Here is a 19,682-nt window from a genome sequence, read left to right as displayed (position 1 = left end):
AAGTCAAGCATCGTTAAGCATATTCAGTAACCGGATGGGTGAAAATGATCGTGGAAAATTCGGGTCCCAACATTGGCGTCCTTTACACACATTACCATACTCGACTTTGGTGGTGATGGGTTTCTGACTGCTGGCATTGACGGATATTGTTAGATTGTTAGTACACAAACAACGCTTATTAGGCGACTAGTACTGAATGAAAAAGAAATACGCTTCCATAAGCAATGTTGAGGGTATAAATGAAAAATTGAGCTTGGTAAATTCGTGGAAAAAATACGCTATATAAATGTTCATATCTGTTTATTTCTATTAATCGTGTCAACTCTGTATACATGTGTAGAAACAATGTGCAAGTGTGTATGTTCGTGTATGGCTGTGTCTGTATTTGTAAACGTGTTGATGCTCATACCATGAACCAAACTGAGCATTGTTTACCTCACATGAATTGCCTTCAATTTTGACAATAACGATTATTATTATTATTATTATTATTATTATTATTATTATTATTATTATTATTATTATTATTATTATTATTATTATTATTATTATTGCGCCAGAGTTGAACATGTTACAAAAAAGACCTGAACTAAACGTGCTCAAATCACTTTAGTTTGCTCTCAAGCCGACAGAAACATTGACCACGCGTGGCAAGACACGATGACGCCTGTTAGGCGATATTACAATAATTCTTCCGACAGAGACAAAGTGGCAAACAACCAGGTTGTCATTTAGCACCTGAGTGCAGTGAGAGAATGTGAATTCAGAGCAAAAGTGCTTTCTACCAGAGATCTAACAGACCCAGCCAATTAATCATTGCTGAGTGGACAAGTTTGTCAGAAAATTATCTCGACTTCACCTGTGATCGATTTCGGTGCCTTTGCCGTTGAAGAATGATTGCTCTACTAACTATGGTATCGGGACGCCTAATGATGATGATGATGATGATGATGATGATGATGATGATAATGATGATGATGATGATGATGATAATGATGATGATGATAATGATGATGATGATGGTGATGATGATGATGATGATGATGATGATGAGATGATGATGATGATGATGATGATGATGATAAGATGATGATGAATGATGATGATGATATGAATGATGATGATGATGATGAGAGACGATGTGATGAGATGATGATGATGGATGATGATGTGATTGATGATAATGAGTGATATGATGATGATGATGATAGTAATAATAATAACCCTACTTGCTAGCATGGGACCAACCACATGTAAAGGTCTTTGAATACATTATGCGGATGTTTCTCTGTGTAAAACCACAAATTCATTTTTTTAAAATCTTATTTTGGTTATGAATAATTCAGTTTTACAAATATTATGTATATATATTATTCTAAACTATTTCAATGCTTATCTTCACATGACAATCGTATCAGTGGTTCCCATCAATCCTTTAGATGAATAAATAGCCGAACGGATTTATATCTACCGACTCTACTATTGTTGTTCTTTCTTTATATAATATAAGAGAGAGACAAAATCGTCCGTTTAAATGCAATTTGGTTAAATGTGGAAACAGATAGATAAAATATTATTTAATGTAGTATATACTATTCCCCTGTTTATGTGCGGCTATGTGGTCTAGTGGTATGACAATCGCTTTCGGATTGGAAGGTCTTGGGTTCGAAGGGTTCGAGCCTAGCTCGGCGCATAGTTGAGTCCTTGGAGAAGGCTTTTTACTCACATTTTCTCCCCGTATTCAGATGTGAAATGAGTACCGGCCCTTATATAGCGTTGCCTCTGTCCTAAAAAAAAATGTAATATCGCCTAACAGGCGTTGTTGCTGTTGGCCAGGGACCCTTTGTAAAGCGCGTTGGTCACGTTTAGTGGATATTGCTCTATATAAAAGCTCAATGTATTTTTTTTAAATCCCGTCTTTCATGTACAGCCAACATTGAGTAAGACAGATGCAGTGTTTTAAACGATTTGAGAGGTAAGGGGGTGGATTCACTTTAAGTTATGAAACTACTGATTAAACTTTCTCTGATACATTCGTTGTCCTGATTACACCATAAAAACGTCGAATAACGTTATCCGCAGAAGACTTGTTTCTCTAACTAGACCACAGAAATTCCTCCTGTCTACAGTCAAAAGAAGAAAACGTTGGTTTAAAACCATTATATTACGGTTATGAAAATGCTATTTAAAATTTCTAGACACCTTTGACCTGGTAACACCATAACGTCGAATAACGTTATCCAAAGAAGAGTTATTTCTCTAACAGGACCACAGACATCCCTCCTGTCTATAGTCAAAAGAAGAAAATAGTCTTGATTTGGACAAGTCTTTTGCCTTGGGACATTGGTTTAAATCCATTATGCAAGGGAGGGAAGCAGAAGACGAAAAGGCCCCCCAAAAAAATACTGGATGGATAATATAATGTAAAGGAATGAACAAGGATGAACAGTAGTGTTGTCCTACTATGGTAAAACCCATATTATTTAAAAATTTGGCCAGAAAACTCTTCCTTCAAATATCGATTGATTTAAATGACTCTCATATTGACCAAAAAAAAACCTCTCAAACCTGGGACTTCGCGAAGTCGGTTTTTTTTTGGTCAAGATGAGGGTCATTTAAATCAATCGATATTTAAAGGACTAGTTTTCTGGCCAAATTTTTAAATAATATGGGTTTATCCAGAATAATATGGCTGCCTGAATGGGGGAAAGCTGAGGATCTGGCTAGAGGACCCTTACTGCAAAGTCTCCTCGACGACCACCTCGGTCAGGAAAATGAGTTGAGTTCATGTGACACACAAATTATTTTTGTTTAACGATCTCCTTACCAGCCATTTTCAGGATTTTCCCCAAAACTTCACATCCAACTAACACCAAAATAATTTTTTTTTATCACTCAAACACAATAGCAGTAACGTTCTTGCGATAAATAATTTCTGTAGCAAAACATGCTCTGTTCATTTTCTTTAAATTTTATGATCAACAAGAGAAATTTGAATAAGAAAAATGTTGGTTGTATCGTAACGAATGTGACGATTTTCCTATAGTTGGTAAGGAAAGGGTTAAAAAATAAATAGGCAAAAATATTATATACATATCGACAGATAATTTTTTTTTAATCGAAGGCAACAAGTGCCACAGATCTATGTTGCCAGATTCTGAATTGCCGTCTCTACAAAAATGTAATTAAAATTTTGACCAGAAAACTCGTCCTTCAACTATCAATTGATTAAAATGATCCTCATCTTGACAAACATCTTCAAACCTGGGACTTCTAGCCAGGTACAACTAACTGTGCAGAAGCACAAATGCCATAATATAAACAGCTAAAGTCAGAATTTGATAACGCGATATTAATCATAAACACATTCAAAGACATATTGCATTTAATTATTCAAAGTTGCTAAACAAATTAAAACAGTCATATTATTTTCATAAATTTTCTGCAGAAGCTTTTTATTAAATTGAATTTTTCAATTCCAAAGTTTATTTTTAGGCAGTTGCCAATATAACTCATACATGAATATAATATTTACAATCAGCAAATCAAGTAAGTAAAATCAATAATAAAGCATAGCAATTATAGTCAGATATATATTCAAACATTGTCCTCTTTAACGGAAAAATCGGTTAACCGAACAATCAAAAATGCATGCCACAGCGTCCCAATAAAAAGGTGCACACTAAACGAAAAAAAACACCATCAAGATCATTTTCTAACAAGTATAGATTTACACCTTGATGTTTTCGGTCCGCTGAATTGGTGCTTGCGTGCCTTGTTGATTCTAAGTGGATGGATAGTCTTTGAAACTGTTGTTGATGGTCTCGTATTCTTAAGACACGGTTTCATCCAGGTGCCTGTAGTGTGTTCTTATTTAATAATAATCTATCAAGCCATGGATATGAATTTACTAGAACAGGTCCACTGCAGTGCTGTTAATTTGATTGTTTTTATTATTGAACGTTGAATTATTTATGTAGTCTGCCGTTTCATTTTGTTTTATATATAAAAGCTCAAGTTTTTTCATTAAGGAACACAGTATGTGCTATTTGGTTAACATTGCATTTACTGTGTCTTTAAAAACAACGGCAGTATTGTGTCCAATGTTTTATAATAATAATAATAATAATAATAATAATAATAATAATAATGCTGAAAACTTATATAGCGCTATAACTCCGAGACACCAGACTCTCAGCGCTTAAATTACAAATTACATTGGCTGAAACATACTCATTTACACACACAAGCGCACACACACACACACACATACACACACACAACACAACACACAACACAAACAAAACCTATCTTGCTTCTCATACCATCTACTAAAATCGAAACAAATATGTTTTATAATGTATTCGTGAATTTTTATTTTATGTTATAAAGGGTATTATTAATTTATTTAAGATTTGTATTTTCATGATTCGGTCTAGAGGTGTCCTGTCGTGGTGGCTGGTCTTTAATAATGATGATAGTGGTAGTGATGATGATATGGAACAACGACAACAAGAACAATAATAATGGGTTATAATGATGATGATGATTATGAAGATGATGATGATGATGATAATAATAATAATAATAAATAAATAATAATATAAATAAAAAAAATAAAAAAATAATAATAATAATAATAATATAATAATAAATAATATAATAATAATATAATAATAATAATAAAATAATAATATAATAATAATAATAATAATAAAATAATAATAATAATAATAATAATAATAATAATAATAATAATAATATAATAATAATAATAATAATAATAATAATAATAATAATAATAATAATAATATAATAATAATAATAATAATAATAATAAATAAAATATTCATCTCATCTCATCAAATGCGCATTTTGACTCTAGTTTAGTTATATAGACATTTGTCCAAGTGCAGCTATGAATCAACTCTTAATAATTCCATCCCTAATGATGTCACGCAGTTGAGAGGTTTTCGAGTGTTTAGTTCCATACATTTTATTTTCTTAACACTTGTAGTGTTGTCTTTCTACTTATCTATACCATTGATATCATTGGGGCTAAACTATTTCGTGCACTGTCGTTTCCATATTGAATTTATTACGTGTTATTCATTCATTCATTTATTGATTTTTGGTGCATAATCAATTTGTTGTGTTGCCTTTTAAATTCACGAGACTGACACAAACAGGTATTATAGTCTTGAAAATGTAAATAGGAATTCATAAATGTTACATGGCATTTTCTCTCTCTCTCTCTCTCTCTCTCTCTCTCTCTCTCTCTCTCTCTCTCTCTCTCTCGCTCTCGCTCTCGCTCTCTCTTTCTTTCTTTCTCTTTCTCTCTCTCTCTCTCACTCTCTCTCTCTATATCTATCTATCTCTATCTCTCTTTCTCTCTCTTTCTCCTTTTCTTTCTTTCTTTTTCTCTCTCCTTCTTTTACCCTCTCTTTCTGATATATATTTTTATATTTCAACATTCACTGTCGTACAAGAAGACGGACGGAAAAAATTACCGCGAGATAATACTATTTTGAAACGAAGGGTAACATATAACATTTCTGGAATATTGACACATACTTGATCACACCGGAAGTGATTCGGTACGTACAAACTAACAGAACAGTCTTGGCACACAGCCCCGTAGGTCAAACCTTTCTGCATGGATTGGTTTGTATGTTGCTCTATTGATTATCAAACCTGTGCCCCACAGTGACAATCGGGTACTACACCTATGTGGATCAGATAACTACAAACCAACTAAGTTTTAACTTTTTCCTTACCAGCCATTTTCAGGATTTTCCCCAAAACTTCCCACCCAACTAACATAAAAATATATTTTTCTTCACTCAAACACAATAGCAGGAATGTTCTGGCGATAAATAATTTCTTTAGCAAAACACCATGTTCATTTTCTTTAAATTTTAAGATGCACAAAAGAATTTGAAAAAGAAAAATGTATCGTAACGCATGTGACGATTTTCCTATAGTTGGTAAGGAGAGGGTTAAGGAAATTTCGTTATGTTACGAATTGTTAGCTCCAGCAACAGAATCGATATAATAATATGTGTGTTTGATTCAATAAGTCATGTTGAAAAGGATCGTTTGGTGCCAGAGAATCTATATTTAGACATTTGGAGCATTTCTGATCATTCTGAGCGCAAATATCTTTTTTTCTAACGTTATTTATTACTGTAAAAATATTTGATGGATCAGTTATGAAATGTTATATGAATTGGATTCAGTAGTTTGATGTCACGGCGCCCGGCAACGGCGGCCATCTTGGCTCTAAACAAAGAATATCATTACTTTTTATTCTTCATGCTGGTTAGAACTTTTCATATGCCCCGTGATCAGAATGTGTAAAAGTCAAAACATGATCAAATTTATGGGTTTATTGTCCTCTGGATACGCTTTTATGTTCACCTGAGAAATATTTCATACGGGCGTCCGCCATTGTTCTGATAGTTTAGAGCCTGTGTTACTAAGTTACTATTCGTCATTAGGAAGGAAGTGACGTTACGACTGTTGAAGAGTATTGATATGGCCTATTTAAAGAAATTAACGGAGTTTCTCAAACTACTTCGATATCTTATTTTGTGATTCTACCAGTTGTCACTATACATTCGATTTTATTTTAATTGAATTTTTATATAGAGCAATATCCGTTCAGCGTGTTCAACGCCCTTTTCAATGGATTCCTAGCCAACAGAACAACTTAACATGAAGGACTAGACATGACTTCTGTCAGGCGATATTACAATTTTTATTTCCGCTGTAAACGGTCAGTGGGTAAAACGCTTTCCCAAGGAATCATCTATGCGCCGCTCAGATTTCAAATCGTTACGATTTACTATGACAAATATTTGTGTGTTAGATATTTAATAACTTGAACAGTGATAAGTACCGATAATTGTCAAATTGACTATAAAATGTTGTTTATGTATATATATATATATAATATATAAAACTTTCAAAAATTGTATCTATGAAGTTGCACAGAGCATTTGTGACCCATCGTCTCAAAACAGTGTTATGAAGGAAAGTACCAAATGCTTAAAAGCCGAATTAAATGTTAAAACTGGTCAAATATATAAATTTTTGGCATTAGCATCCTAAAATATGGTGTCCATTCTCCTCAATAAAACATACACACTGAACACAAGTCTGATATTTCTGGCTATAAATTCAATTTCCAACATCTTAACTATCCTGACTGAATACCATTTTGAGGCGAAGGGTCACATTTAAAGGGTTTGAAAGCCCATCCGCTCTTTAATGATACAATAGGATAACGACAATTTCTTAAGCTGTAAGAAAAGCCCGCAAAGTTGGAAATTCTCATCTACAACTTTAATTATTTATCAATGGTCGGCGGATCAAATTGCTGAAGTCTCGAAATTCACTCTGAAGCCGACTACATAATAACTGTATTAACTCTTTACTTACCGATCATTTTCAGTACTTTCCGAAAATGTCAGGCTTATCAAGCAGAAAATCCAATTTTTTTAAAACTCAAACAATCTCTCTACAGAACGACTTTATGTTCTTTTTGATTAAACACATTTCAATGTGATGTAGATCTATAGTACAAATAAATATAAATAAGAAAAAAATGTATATTTTGTCGTAACAAATGTGACGAATTTGCTGTAGGCGGTAAGGAGAGGGTTAAACAACAATGTGAAATTGAATGTAAGCTTCAATTTAATATACGAAAACAGTTTTATACAAAATGAACGTTCCGGGTTTCTCCTTTATCAACAAAACAGGATGAATGAAACACTACAGACAATTGACATTATGTGGGCGTGGCGTTGTTAAGATGAATAATACAAATACATTGATGGACAGGAAATAATATGCATACTATTCTATTCATGTTAACAGCGCCACTATCACATTATCCCATTCCTCTGTAGCTTTTTCGTATATTAAATTGAAGCTTACATTAAATCTCACATTGTTATTTATTTCTTCGAGCTTCGAGCTTCGAGCAGCGACATTTACACGAACTGTGCGCACCAGGTTTTTTAAAATTTATTTTGAGGGGATCAGACCTCCGGCCTTACTGATACGACAGTCCCTCTCACGGCCAGGCGGAGTTGTCGTATCAGTAAAGTCGTGGGTTAGAGCGAAAATTTTATTCTCTATTGTCTTCTGGCACTTTTCTTCTGACTTCATTTTCTGTTACCTGACATAAATACGTTTTGTGACGATCGGTTACAAATTGTTCTTCTGGTACTACAATAAGTCATAATACCGTTTGTGACGATCGGTTACAAATTGTTCTTCTGGTACTACAATAAATCATAATACCGTTTGTGACGACCGGTTACAAATTGTTCTTCTGGTACTACAATAAGTTATAATACCGTTTGTGACGACCGGCTACATATTGTTCTTCAGGTACTCCAATAAGTACTTTAGTTAATCCGACGGTTTGCGGTTATTATGAAAGATTATTTTAAGCTTATTACACTATAAACCAGTTAACTGTCGTACACTGGGAGAAAACAATCTCGTATTCAAAAATTTGGCCAGAAAACATGTCCTTCAAATATCCATCAATTTAAATTACCTTCATCTTGGCAAAAAACTCTCAAACCTGGGACTTGATGAAGTCGTTAATTATGTTCCAGATTTGAGAGTTTTTTTCCCAAGACGAGGGTCATTTAAAACGATCGATATTTGAAGGACGAAGTTTGGCTTTTTTTGGCCAAATTCTAAATACTAGTTTTTCAGAGTAGTGTAGTTAATTGGTTACCTATTCTGTTATTGTAGTCGTCATAAATATTCGACTGTAGCTAATCATGCAATGTGGAACAAAAGAAAATAGATGACTGTAGATACTTGGTGTTTAGTAATAATATGACAATGCCTTAAAGTACTTTCGGTCTATTTGACCTACATATAGCTAATCAGTCGATATCAGATGGTGAAGGGCATTTTAGAAAATAGTTCTAGGAGTAACTCAATTTTCTTTTTTATACATATCATTCTCTTCTTCCTCCTCCTCCTCCTCCTCCTCCTCCTCCTCCTCCCCCTCCTCCTCCTCCCCCTCCTCCTCCTCCTCCTCCTCCTAATTCTCCTCCTCCTCCTCCTCCTCCTCCTCCTCCTCCTCAGCTTAATTCTTCTTCTGGAATTCATTGATATAGATATTATCCTAATTTATTAGAATCTTTGATATTTATTGTGACCTCACACCAACACCCCACCCCCTTTTCCCACCTCCTCAAAGATACAGAATGCCGGAGAAATTTAGATAATAAAAATGTCATCTGTACTCAGGAAACTTGGGATGTGGGCTTCATCTATATCATAATATTATTGTCCCCAAGTTCTTCTTCTTCTTCTTCTTCTTCTTCTTCTTCTTCTTCTGCTATTTGTTTCATGGCTAAAAAAAAAACAAACTTAGACTGACCCCTTATTTCATAGGAATCTTTCAAACTGCCGTACTCTGGGAAAAAAAAACCCCATAATATTTTAAAATTTAGCCAGAAAAACTGGTCGATTTAAATATCGATCAATTTAAATGACCATCTTCTTGGCAAAAAAAAAACCCAACTCAAACCTGGGACTTGGCCAGATTTTAAAATATGTGACCCCTCGTCTCAAAACGGTACTATGTCGGGATAGACCAGATGCTAAAAAGTCAAATTATAGTTAAACTGGTCAAAAATCTGTAACGTTGGTATTTAGCACAGTAAAATATGATATTCCTTCTCCTCTATTAAGCATATAAACTCAACTTAAGCATGATATTTCTGGCAAGAAATTCCATTTTCTGCATCTTAATCATCCCGACTTAATACCGTTTTGAGACGAGGGATCACATATGAGTGTACGGCAGAAAAGCGTATCCGAGTGTCGCAAAACAAACTGCCACTACCAACCACAACTAGTGCCTAAATAAAGGTCAAGGAAGGTTATTTTACCACTGACCATTCACCATTCACCACCATTCATTCACCATTCACCACCGTTCATTCACCATTCACCACCATCCATTCTCCAACCAAATTTTTTACCCTTAGCTGGCAATTTGTCGTCTTATAATTATAATATATCCAAAATCCATCTTATTGACCCTTCGTCTCAAAACGGTATTATGTCGGAACGAACCATATGCCTAAAAGCCGGGTTTAATGTCAAACTAGTCAAAAATATAAACTGATGGCATACGAACCCTAAAATATGGTATCCATTTCCTCAATAAATCGTATAAACTCAACACAAGTCTGATATTTCTGGCTATAAATTCAATTTTCAACATCTTAACCAACCCGACTTAGTACCGTTTTGAGGCGAAGGGTCAGTATTACATTGACCTTGGAATATGAATGGCGGGATTTATTTTTACAGGTTGTCACCGAGTTTCACATAAAAAGTTGCTATAGTCGCAGCTAGACCCGTACACATTCCTAAAGCGTTAAGAGATGCAAATCTAACCACCCATCCATTCAATCTATAAAAGGTAATGTCAACAGCAGGAATAAGAATGGAGGCAATAACTACGATAGTCCCCCGTTCTGTAGTCCCCGACAGAAATACTTTTCTCTCATTTTGACAACAACCAGCGTGTACATGATATTTGCAGGTCTCGTCATAACGGAACGCAATAAATACGGGCTTGATTTTAGCTTTAGCATTGTTTTAATGGGCAATATGCTGTGTTGGTTTTGAGAGTGTTTCCATTACAACAGTGAGCCCGTATCATTTTTTTTTAGCTTTTATATAGCGCAATATCCACTTAACGTGCTCAAAGCGCTTTGCAAGGGGTCCCTGGTCAACAGCAACATTTAACATGTAGGACGAGACATGACGCCTGTTAGGCGATATTACAATTTTTCGGACAAAGACAACGCTGTTAACGGCCAGGTACTCATTTTACACCTGAGTACGGTGAGAGAATGTGAGTAAAGAGTCTTTTCCAAGGACTCAACTATGCGTCGAGCGAGGCTCGAACCCAGGACCTTCCGATCCGAAAACGAGTGTCATACCACTAGACCACATAGCCGCACAGTATCAATTTGACTTATCAGACCTGCAAATAAGCATACGTAGACTAAATGTTTTATATATTGATATAATATTGGAAAGTGAGACTCAGCGGTACGGTCTTTGTTTCGCACATGAAAGGTACCGAGTTCGACTACCCAGCCACGCTGTGTGACCTTGAGCAAGTCACATCGCCCTCAATCACTTTGCGGCACTGCACTGCGGCTGACGTCTCTGATATTTCCTTCTTTCTTTGGAACAGACACTTGACAGGAAGCTCCTTTACGAATGCTGAAGGGCCTTATTTTTTAAAATCATGAAATCAAAACGATTCACAACTTGTCATTAACCCTCTCCTTACCACCTACAGCAAAATCGTCACATTTGTTACGACACAATATACATTTTTCTTATTCAAATTTATTTTGGACATCACAATTATCTAATTTTAATTCATAAGAACATAAAGTTGTTTTGTAGCGAGAGTGTTTGAGTTTTAAAAAATCAATTTTTTTTCTGCTGGGTAAGCCCGCGATTTTTGGGAAAGTACTGAAAATGATCGGTAAAGAGAGAGTTAAGTTGTAAATTTAAAATGTGTTAAAATTCTCAAATGTAAATTAAACAATTTTATGACAGTTTGAGGTTCAATCTTGTCTATCCATATAGAAACAAAAAGTTTTCTGTCAAAAGTGGGTAAACCGTGCTTTGTCATAACACGGTAAAATGGTTTGATCGTAAATGCTGAAACCGGCCTTTTGAATAGTACTGTTTCTTCTTCTTCTTCTTCTTCTTCTTCTTCTTCTTCTTCTTCTTCTTCTTCTTCTTCTTCATCTTCTTCTTCTTCTTCTTCTTCTTCTTCTTCTTCTTCTTCTTCCTCTTCTTCTTCTTCTTCTTCTCTTCTTCTTCTTCTTCTTCTTCTTCTTCTTCTTCTTCTTCTTCTTCTTCTTCTTCTTCTTCTTCTTCTTCTTCTTCTTCTTCTTCTTCTTCTTCTGCTTCTTCTTCTTCTTCTTCTTCTTCTTCTTCTTCTTCTTCTTCTTCTTCTTCTTCTTCTTCTTCTTCTTCTTCTTCTTCTCACCTAGTTTCGAGGGGTGTATGTTCCCGCCCTCTCGAGGGATTGAATTCGTCCAAACCGAGTTCTATCTCGTACATGCATCTCTGTCCGTAGTTAGGGAATATGCCGAGACTTATTTCGGCTAGAAACGGGGACACCGCCCATTATGCGCTTGAGAGGGGTATCCCCATTCCCTCTCACTTTGATATTATTAAGCCAGCTCTTTGTAATCGTCTCCCTTGGCAAAAAACATTATGCAAGGGACCTTGGAGCGAGTCAGAGTGAGAGGAAGGCAACAGAGTGCTGGATGGATAATGTAACGTGTAAAGGAATGCACAGGGATGGACAGCCAAATACCAATGAGGAAAGCTGAGGAGAGATCTAGATAGTGGGGCTCTTACTGTAAAGTCATCTCTTATGTCTCGTCTACGGTCAGAATGGGGTGTTGTGATTTGAGGTTCACGTTATACGTCCTTATCAAAGCCAAAGCCCCACTGTCTCCTGTTATTCATAAATTGGCAAATATCGTAAATGTTCTAATACAGATATCTCAAAGTCTCTATGTGATTCTCTGCAAGATATGAAGTGAGTAGAAAAGTGCCAGAAGACAATAGAGAATAAACATTTTTTTCGCGGCGGTGGTGGGGTTTGAACCTGCGACCTTATTGGTACGACAACTCCGCCTGGCAGGTGAGAGCGTGGCTCTACCGTGTGAGCTATCCACGAACACAAAAATATTCGTTTCAAACCCAAAGTCATTTCTAGATCCCTCTCTCACCCACTTCTTGAGATCGCCGATTCGTTCACCACCATCGCGAAGTAATTTTGACCAGCAGTTAAGCTTAATAGCCAATATTCTCATCACAAACATATAACATAGAAACGATTGAGACATTGAGTATGCTCCGGTGTATGGGGTGAATTTTTAATTCAGAAAAGTGAGTGGAGCAGGCACTTATGTTGGTCGTACCAATAAGGTCGCAGGTTCAAACCCCACCACCGCCGCGAAAAAAATTTTTATTCTCTATTGTCTTCTGGCACTTTTCTACTCACTTCATATCTTGTTGTTACCAACATAAGTGGCTGCTCCACTCACTTTTCTGAATTAAAAATTCACCCCATACACCGGAGCATACTCAATGTCTCAATCGTTTCTATGTTATATGTTTGTGATGAGAATATTGGCTATTAAGCTTAACTGCTGGTCAAAATTACTTCGCGATGGTGGTGAACGAATCGGCGATCTCAAGAAGTTGGTGAGAGAGGGATCTAGAAATGACTTTGGGTTTGAAACGAATATTTTTGTGTTCGTGGATAGCTCACACGGTAGAGCCACGCTCTCACCTGCCAGGCGGAGTTGTCGTACCAATAGGGTCGCAGGTTCAAACCCCACCACCGCCGCGAAAAATTTTTTTATTCTCTATTGTCTTCTGGCACTTTTCTACTCACTTCATATCTTGTTGTTACCAACATAAGTGCCTGCTCCACTCACTTTTCTGAATATGTGATTCTCTGTATGCCAAGTATACAAAGGTAGCCGATGAACAATATGTCGATCTTTAAGGTTGAACATTTTCGAAACAAAACGAAAGACGTTGATAAAGTCCCTCCAACAATTGATGGTCTGTACCGCCACTTTGAAAGCAGTGTCTTTCAAGTGAGTATTTGGGCCACAGCCATTGAGTCATTCATGCTTTACCAAATTCCAAATGGTGCGGATGGAAGGAAGATAATAAAAGTCCGATTCCATATTTGGAGATCAAACTACTTGAGGCTAAAGTTGTCTTCTATATGAATATCAAATGTTTATGTCAACAAAAAAAACAGGTTTCCCTTTCCGATGCAATTGCACGAAGGCAAACTTTGAACTGCAGCATGTTTTGTAATCTTCAATGTGAAAACTAAACATTTCTTGTATACGAGATTTGAAATCTTAGAAATCTATTTCCATACCTCTATATTATATCTTTTAAAATTGTTATTATCACGCAGTAATATCATCTGGCCTTTAAGCGACAGAAGTCCAGTTCTAAAAGAATATAAATTGATTTCAATTTGACAAAGCTATTTGTGACCCTCCGTCTCAAAACGGTATTATGTCGAGATGATTCAGACCCCAAAAAGTGAATTTAGAGATAGAATGATGAGAAATTGGACCTTAGAAGTTTTTGTAAAGCAAGAAATAGTATTTATACTCCAGCATGACGTAGAGAAAGTAAACCCAAGTTTGATATTTGTGGCAAAGAATTCAATTTCCCTAACCGAGTGGATCCCAACATACTACCGCTTTGACACGGAGAGTCACATTTTAAATAACTCCACCGAAATATCAATAGTCTTATGGACCGGATTAAAGGTGCCAGACACCATTTTTGGTGTAATAGTAGCACGTCTGACCGGTAATCAGAATGTCTGATGTTCGATCCCCAGTCGAGGTCGACTGATTTTTTGGGGATGTTTTTTTTTTCTTTTCTATTTCTTTCTTGCTTTGTCTGGTACCTTTCAAACACACTTGCTCAAATCTTTATCTTACACCGGTGCCTGTCCCTTAATTTCTTAATTTGACCGGACTAAAAGGACAATTTTAACAAAACGCTTATTTTTCGTGCACACCGACTTATCAAATGTCCTAAAATTTCCTCTTTCAGTCAAGTCAGTTGTCGTGCCAAAAATGGTGCAATAAATTAAATTACCTATTTCCTTTCATTACACGGTTAGCCATTGACGTTTATAAAAAAGAAAGATTAATAGGTATCTAGTAATATAATCACAGACTTAACAACGATACAAACTAAACAGCCTCATGACAGTTTCTGGGTACTCTTAAAGTGATAAATCAATCCACGGTTTTAAAATGTAAGTATTAGAATGAATTGTTGCAATTTAAAAGACAATTACAGTGGAATTCTGATAACGTCAACACCCCCAGACCTTTAAGCAAGGTTGATTTTATCAATAAACAAAGGAACAAACTCAGATAAAGACCAAACATTTCGTACAAACAAGAATTGTTCATTTTAATCCGAGGTTGACTTCAAGATTGTTGAAGTTAATCAAAAGTTGACTTTAAGAGTGTTGAAGTTAATCAAAAGTTGACTTTAAGAGCGTTGAAGTTAATCAGAAGTTGACTTTTGAACTGTTGAAATTAATCAGAAGCTGGCTTTAAGAATTTTGATGTTCACCATCTTAAGTTGATTTTAAGAGTGTTGACTTTTAGAGTTTTGACTTTAATGAGAAATAGATTTTAAGAGTGTTCACTTCATGCGGAGTCCGATGTAAAAATAGAGAAAAGAGAAGAAAAACAATTCTTAGACTGGCATCGAAGATATGGGTTTCGATTTTAACATAATGATCCTCAATTTAAATGTTTGGTTTTCTCACATCACTGATTTCATTACATCCCAGTTGGTATAGAGTAAAATGATAAGAAATTGTTGAGCATAATGTCAAATTCATTTGAATTTCAATGTGTGTTTAAATATGTGTGACCTATTTATTGTCTCATAACGGTATTATGTCAAGATGCACACAACTCCTAAACAGGGATTTAGAATTAGGATAGTGAGATATACGAACTTCGAGAGTTTTGCAATGCAAGAAATATTATATATTATTAACTATAACGAAGAGAAACTAACCCCAAGGTTTCATGTTTTAGGCTATAAATTGAATTTCCAATACCTTGTAAATCACGACTTAATAACCATTTTAAGATGGTGGGTCACATTTAGAAAAATAGTTGATTTTCCTAAAAGTTTCGTTGCCGTGAACTGTTAATTATGGAATCGGTCTAAGGTGTGTGTGTATGTGTGTGTGTGTGTATGTGTGTGGTTTTTGTTTTTTTCTCTAATAACGTCTGGAATACAATACTGTTGTTTCTGTCTAGGAGTGAAATCACAACACAAACAGGAAGATCAGAGGCAACAGCACAGAGTACAAGACCAGTAGAAGCAGAACCACCGACAACAACAGCTCTAGTAAAGAAATACAGGATGTCCGTTACCACTATGCCAGTCCGATTGAAGACAGTAGGAGACCGCTCTGAAAATGAAAGTGAAAGCGGAAGTTGGATTTGGCGGAAAATTTCCGAAAACATTGACGATATCAAAAGTGTGGAGATGTGGCAAGCATGCTTCGCGGAGCTGGTGGGCGTGTTCTTTTTGGGATTCTTCACGATTGCTGTCGGAGTAAGCAAAGATGGAGAGACGCCAGCTCCTCTAATACAGGTAATTGATTTGTTTGTATTGACTGGTTACAGCAAATGATACTGTTTTAGGTCACTTCAACGAAGAAGAAGAAGAAGAAGAAGAAGAAGAAGAAGAAGAAGAAGAAGAAGAAGAAGAACGTGAGGTTTTATATACCTCAATATCCACTAAACGTGCTCAAAACGCTTTACAGGGGTCCCTGACCTACACATAGAACGGGACATGACATGGGAGGTGATATTGCAATTTTTTTCCCACAGAGACAACGTTGTTAATGGCCAGGTACTCATTTTACACATGAGTACAGCGATGGAATGTGAGCAAAGAGCCTTTTCCAAGGATTCAACTATGCGCCAAGGGAGATTCGAAATACCCAGCACCTTCCGATCCGAAAGCAAGTGTCAAACCACTAGATCAAACAGCCGCGCAAGAACAAGAAGAACAAGAACGAGAAGAAGAAGAAGGAGGAGGAGGAGGAGGAGGAGGAGGAGGAGGGAGGAGGAGGAGGAGAAGGAGGAGGAGGAGAGAAAGAAGAAAAGAAAGAAAGAAAGAAGAAGAAGAAGAAGAAGAAGAAGAAGAAGAAGAAGAAGAAGAAGAAGAAGAAGAAGAAGAAGAAGGAAGAGAAGGAGGAGGATGAGGCGTGGTTGTGGAAGAAGATGAAGAGGAGGTGGTGGTGGAAGAGGGAGGGATATTAGTGGTATTATTTATGGCAATAAAATCTCTTCCTTTACCATATTATAAGTAGTTGAAATACCCTGAAGCAGACTTGGGTTTGATAATATTGGCCCTTTTACCTTATTTTATGTACAGATCAGTTTGTTTGTTTTTTCAACAATGGGAGCGATCTATAGATAGAATGAAGCTGACGTCACTGGGGTCTTTGTTATTGATTTTTGCCATCACTTAACTGTATATTGTATTATCTAGAGTATAAAAGTTCATGGTCATACAGAGTTTTGTGTGTTGGTCTGTTATACTTCCGGATGGCAATGTTGTGAGCTTCTTAGCCAAGCGCATGCTATCTATATTCATGTTTTCGTCCAACCAGGCCATCAATCACATGATTTGTTGTTGTCCAACGATTGGATATTTATTTCTTTACAAATGTAAACACACTGCTTTGTTTACAAATTATGTTATAAACATACCCCCATGTGTCAAGCTGAATCAAATGACCGTTCGTGATATTAAACATTTAAAAAGCTGGTGAACACTTTTCACTATGTGGGTCACTTTGAGCACACTTTGCAATGTGACCAATGACCTCGAGCACATGGAAAGTTAATATAGATCATGCCCATCATTGTTATAACACTTTTAGTCATCGCAGCAGCCCGTAGATATTATATACTGATATCGTGAGGCTATGTGGTCTTGGAGAAGACTCTTTATTCACATTCTCTCACCGCACTCAGGTGTAAAATGAGTACCTGTCCGTTAACAGCGTTGTCTCTGTCTGAAAAAAATTATAACATCGCCCAACATACGTCATGTCCCGTCCTAAATTAATGTTAAATGTTGCTGTTGGCCAGGGACCCCTTATAAAAGCGCTTTATGAGTACATTTAGTGGATATTGCGCTACATATATATATATATATATATATATATATATATATATATATATATATATATATATAAAAAAAAAAGCTCAATAATATCGCAGCCTTATCGTCAAGCTAAATCCAATATTTTTTAGCCCGCCCTTTTTCATTCCTACTGTTTGTAACAATAAACAAATTGGTCGAGCGAAACGAACTTGCTTTATAAAGTGACACGATCTCTAACACACCTACTAGATCTATGGTTGTCTTCTCACTGACATTGATCCCTCGGTTGGTCGTTTCGCTTGTCTTATTCTCATCCACCGATAGATCGCTGGTAGTCTATGCTTGGCTTGAGAGGACAGCAAGAATACGTGTGGCGAGAAAACGGCTGACAAGGATAAAATGTGACCCATCGTCTCAAAACGGTATTATTTCGGAACGAGCCATATGCTTAAAAGCCGAATTTAATGTTAAACTGAACAAAAATATTAATTTTTGGCAATATGACACTAAAATATGGTATCCATTCTCCTCAATTAAAAATACAAACTCAACACAAGTCTGATATTTCTGTCTATAAATTAAATTTTCAACATCTTAACCATCCCGACTTAATACCGTTTTGAGGCGAAGGGCCACAAATAAAGAATATATTTTTCTCCCCGCGTGAGATTAGATAAAATCACGATTTTGTCCATCATCGTGTCATGATCATATTATTATTATCTTCTTCGAATCGTTATCGTCGTGATAGTTATTTCTAACATCTTTGTTGTTGTTGTCGTTGTCATTGTCATTATCATCATCGTTATCGTTAGCTTCATCGCCTTCATCATCGTAGTAGTCGTCGTCGTCCTCATCATCATCATCATCATCATCATCATCATCATCATCATTTGTCACCTTAAGAACTAAACTATTTTAATAGCAGTGTGAATGAATAGGCAGGTTCCTGTGAGTACGAGATGAAAAGAGCGAGGATGGATGTACTTTATTGTCGACCAGCATGTATTTGTAACCTCTCGTCTCAAAACGTTATAAAGTCGGGATGATTAAGATGCTTAAGATGGAATTTGTAGCCAGAAATATCATGCTTCAGTTGAGTTTATATGCTTTATAGAAGTAGAAAGAATATCATATTTTACTGTGGTAAATACCAACGTTTCATATTTTTGACCAGTTTAACTATAATTTGACTTTTTAGCATCTGGTCCATCCCGACATAATTCCGTTTTGAGACGATAGGTCACATTTAGGCTAGAAACCAGACGATCGGATTGCACAATGTGTGCGTCCAGTCCTGGGGAGAAATGGTTTCACATTTCCAGGGGGATTAGAACCAGTATTTTGACATCCTTATTTATTCCAGTTACTTCCAGCTGTACTCAATAGATAGATAGTATGCGCTTGGCTAAGAAGCTCACAACATTGCCATCCGGAAGTATAACGGACCAACACACAAAACTCTGTGTAACCATTAACTTGTATATAATACTCCGGATAATAGAGTTAGATAAGTGAGAATTACTCATAAACGTGGATGGCAAAAAAAAAGCAATAACAAAGACCCGAGTGACGTCAACTTCGTTCTATCTATACAAAGTTTTGTTCATTATGATTGTTCCATTACAACGAAACGTATTGTTCTATCCGATATTCTTTCTGAGTTTTCACGTTGGCTTCCGGGAAAGGCTTTATATTAACTCACTCAACACTAGCACCGACGATATCCGTAGTTTACCAGGGTTACTTTTACCCCATGCCTCTTAACTGGACATGGCAGAACTGCATCAAATATGTGCAGATGGTAACTTCGAAACAGTGATACCTGCAAGAAATGTCAGGCAGCCCCAGAGACTAGCGATCACATCGTCCTCCACTGTCCA

At 36.1% G+C, this 19,682-nt stretch overlaps 1 protein-coding gene across 4 annotated transcripts in view; it reads left to right on the top strand.

Annotated features, from left to right (window-relative positions):
* Positions 1-3,735: 3,735 nt before the first annotated feature.
* The window catches only part of LOC144957758 (aquaporin-like), a gene marked incomplete at its 3' end in the record, with an annotated part of 26,466 nt that continues 10,519 nt past the window's right edge, over positions 3,736-19,682 (top strand). Inside the window, 2 exon segments of one of the 4 annotated variants that reach the window (XM_078889156.1) lie at positions 3,736-3,853; positions 15,933-16,272. In XM_078889156.1, the coding sequence (XP_078745282.1) occupies positions 16,039-16,272 (234 nt within the window). 4 annotated transcript variants of the gene reach the window in all.

This window comes from Berghia stephanieae, chromosome 12 (genome assembly GCF_034508935.2).
Source record: "Berghia stephanieae isolate SIO BIC M18660-M18661 chromosome 12, UCSD_Bste_1.3, whole genome shotgun sequence".
Classification (NCBI taxonomy): domain Eukaryota; kingdom Metazoa; phylum Mollusca; class Gastropoda; order Nudibranchia; family Aeolidiidae; genus Berghia; species Berghia stephanieae.
Note: the sequence above shows the minus strand (reverse complement) of the source record. Positions and strands in the feature narration are given on the sequence as shown.